This window comes from Aplysia californica, unplaced genomic scaffold, assembly GCF_000002075.1.
Source record: "Aplysia californica isolate F4 #8 unplaced genomic scaffold, AplCal3.0 scaffold00112, whole genome shotgun sequence".
NCBI classification, from domain to species: Eukaryota; Metazoa; Mollusca; class Gastropoda; order Aplysiida; family Aplysiidae; genus Aplysia; species Aplysia californica.
This window is the reverse complement of record NW_004797382.1, coordinates 283,976-287,074: the sequence shown is the minus strand read 5'-3', so window position 1 is coordinate 287,074 and position 3,099 is coordinate 283,976. Positions and strand designations below refer to the sequence as shown.

The 3,099-nt window shown below is 48.7% G+C and overlaps 1 protein-coding gene across 1 annotated transcript; it reads right to left on the bottom strand.

Annotated features, from left to right (window-relative positions):
• Nucleotides 1-1,010: 1,010 nt before the first annotated feature.
• Nucleotides 1,011-3,076, bottom strand: LOC101848035 (zinc metalloproteinase-disintegrin-like 4a; the record flags this gene model as incomplete). The annotated part of the gene is given in 1 exon segment (XM_013081028.1): nucleotides 1,011-3,076. A coding segment is annotated over 1 exon segment (1,330 nt), but the record flags the coding sequence as incomplete, so codon positions are not given.
• Between the last annotated feature and the right edge of the window lie 23 nt (nucleotides 3,077-3,099).

The window sequence follows — 3,099 nt, the reverse complement described above, 5'->3', positions numbered from 1 at the left end:
GCGGCTGACGAGTGCACTGGTGTAGTTTGCTCCTTCTTTTCAATCAAACATCGGTTGTCGTTACCTCTCTTTCTACTTTGTGTTTGTTACACCTCTAATCTTTGACACTTATGACCTAATTGTGTTGCAACTGCAGTAAAACGCTTACAAAAACGAAAAATAATGCCGAATGCATTTGTTTACACCGCCCTGCACGTGTACATGTGTAAACCACACAGCCAGTATTTCCCTGTAGAAAATGTACGGGTGTGAACCACACAGCCAGTATTTCCCTGTAGAAAATGTACGGGTGTGAACCACCCAGCCAGTATTTCCCTGTAGAAAATGTACGGGTGTGAACCACCCAGCCAGTATTTTCTTATACAAAAGTGTACGGGTGTGATCCACCCAGCCGGTAGGAATAAGGTATGAAATATACTGGTGTGGAAAGGGTTAATACCGTAGTGTTAATTGGGGTGTTAAACTTATACCATTTCTCCGAGTGTCTGTGCTGCTTTCTTTTCAAGATTATCGTGCAGTGGAGTCTGGTCTTGAATGGAGTGGGTGATAGGAGGGTGCCTCTGATAAGTCCCAATTCTTTCCTTTTCCTCTTTTGTTTCTCTCTGTCTGCCTGTCTGTTTGTCTGTCTTTCTCCCCCCCCCCCACCCCCACCCCCCAAAGCATTATTGCGTCAAACCAAACTTTGGGGTACATCCTGATTTTCTTTACATGTATCCGCATTTACAGTTTAGAGAGGCTGCTAAAATGAAAAAACAACAACGAACAGAAACTCCCAACAAACAGATCATTCATTTTCTTTTCGGTTTACCGCTGTTTTTGGATTAACCGAATTAGGTTATAGTGGAACCCTCCCCCCCCCCCCAAAAAAAAAACAAAAAAAACAACAACAACAAACAAACCACAAAACAAAAACAAACAACAACAACAAAATAACAAAAAACAAAACAAAAACCAACGTGTATCCCTTAAACTCATTAAAAGACACGACAAAAAAGTGAATGAATGCAAAGTTTTACGATCAACGTGAGTTTATTTTCATCGAATAAACACACACTGTAGATAGCTACATAATACAGAAACCCACAACCTTCCCATGAAACAGGGATTTTTTTAAAACGTTTTTTTTTCCAAGTCCTGAATTAGCTCTGCTGAGGTCCGCTCATCACGGAAGAAAACCTGTGGCCGTACAGTCCACACACTGCAGGCTGGCCAGCCCTCACAGATCCCCGGGACCGTCCCCGGCGTGGCAGTCAGGAACCTGGGGGTCTTATTGAATACACTACACTAAAATATGATCCGTCTTGTGTCATTTTGATCCTTGTTATATATATATATGTAATATAATTATAATACATGTAGGCCTATATCAATGGCTGAACGCAAAAAGTGACTAGATCTATATCCACTTTTGGTCGAAATGGAATAATCAATACATGGGTAGTGAGATTTTAAGCCGCACTTTTATCTCTGTAAATATCTAAGCCATAGCTTAATTAGTTTTCGAGGCTTTTACATTTCTTTTTTATTACTATATTTAAAAAAAACAACAACTTTTATTTCAAAATCGTCAAAAGTTCATTTTCGTTTTTCCCGAAACTATGAAAAGTGGATCTACATGTAGTCACCTCTTGCACTCAGCCGTCGATATGTAACCTGATGCAGTAAGTTAGACGTCGGTGTCCTTGGTCGGGTTTTGCAACAGTTTGCAAGTCTGTCCGCTGAGGGACCAAAGCCTAAGCCTAAGATTTACTTCCCTGTGTTGAGGACCGGCCTGGCCACGTTGTTCTGCTTGAGACACCGGCGGTTGGCGATGGTGGCTCTCAGGACCGGCTTGTAACACGGCGTGAAGAAGTAGGACCTCGCGCCGCTCATGAACCCGAACTTGGCCCCGCACCCCTTCACCTGGTTCTGGTGTTTGAAGCCCAGATTGTGGCCCAGCTCGTGCATGTCGATCCTGGAGTAGTGGATGTCCCGGATATTGATCTTGACCAGAGAGCACTTGGTGTACGTTTGGCAGACGCCCCCGACGTAAGCGAGGCCCATAACTCCTCCCCCGACCCCGTGAGTGTAGAGCATTTTGTGATCCAGTGTATTCATGCTTCTGTGGTTTTTGCAGAACGCACTCAAATGTGCGCCCATTTTCTGGCTATTTTGGATCGGGGCGTAGTAGCGTGGGTTGGTTTTCCAGAGCTCCACATACTTGAGCAGCACGGTGAAGTCGGAGCCCACCTGCTGTTTGTTGGCGTACACGCGGCGCACGATGTTCCACTTGACGATCATGTAGTCTGTGACTTTCTGCAGGGAGTTCTTCCCGATCCTGTTCATGTAGTTGACGAAGTTCTTGTCGCAGAACACTCCGACCTCCACAGTGCCTTTCTGCATAGCTTGACGTCTGCTCACGGTGTCTGCGTCCCCGGTGACGTCATCTTTGTCTTCCACCACCTCCGGGAAATAGTTCTCCTCCTCCACCTCTAGAGACTCCATCTCTCGCTGATAGTTCCAGTAACTGAGGTCCACCTGCTCAGCACGGGGGTACACGATCCTCACACTCAACTTCCTCCCCTCCCCCTCAAAACCCTCTTCGTCCCGCTCGGCGGGGGATCTCTCGTCCTCCCCGCTGTCGTCATCGATGACGTAAGAAGCCTCCCTCGTGTGGATGACGCCGGACAGACCGTCGCACACGCTCAGACTGGCGTAGGCGTCCTGGTGTGATGTCACCTCGCCGGAGAGGTAGCAGGAAGCTCTGACCGTCACCGGCACCTCCTCTAGAATATCCTCCTCCTCCTCCCCCCCGGCCGTGGTCCTCACCACCACCCGAGACTCCGGCGTCCACACGCTGCCCTGTTCCAGCGAGAGGTCAAAGGTCGTGCCCTCTGACCTCAGCTCCAGCCTCAGGTCGTGTGTAGCGCCCGCCGCCTCACCCAGCTGTCTCCGGGAGAAGCTCTCACGTGACCCAGTGACGGGGTCCACCAGGTACAGGTGGCCAGTCACCGTCACCTCATCGCCCACCTCGCCTACCTCCGGGGACCGGCCACTGGTCAGCTCGGGCAGGGTCAGGAAGGAAGTGGCCAAAACCTGGACGGAACCAACCACAAGGGT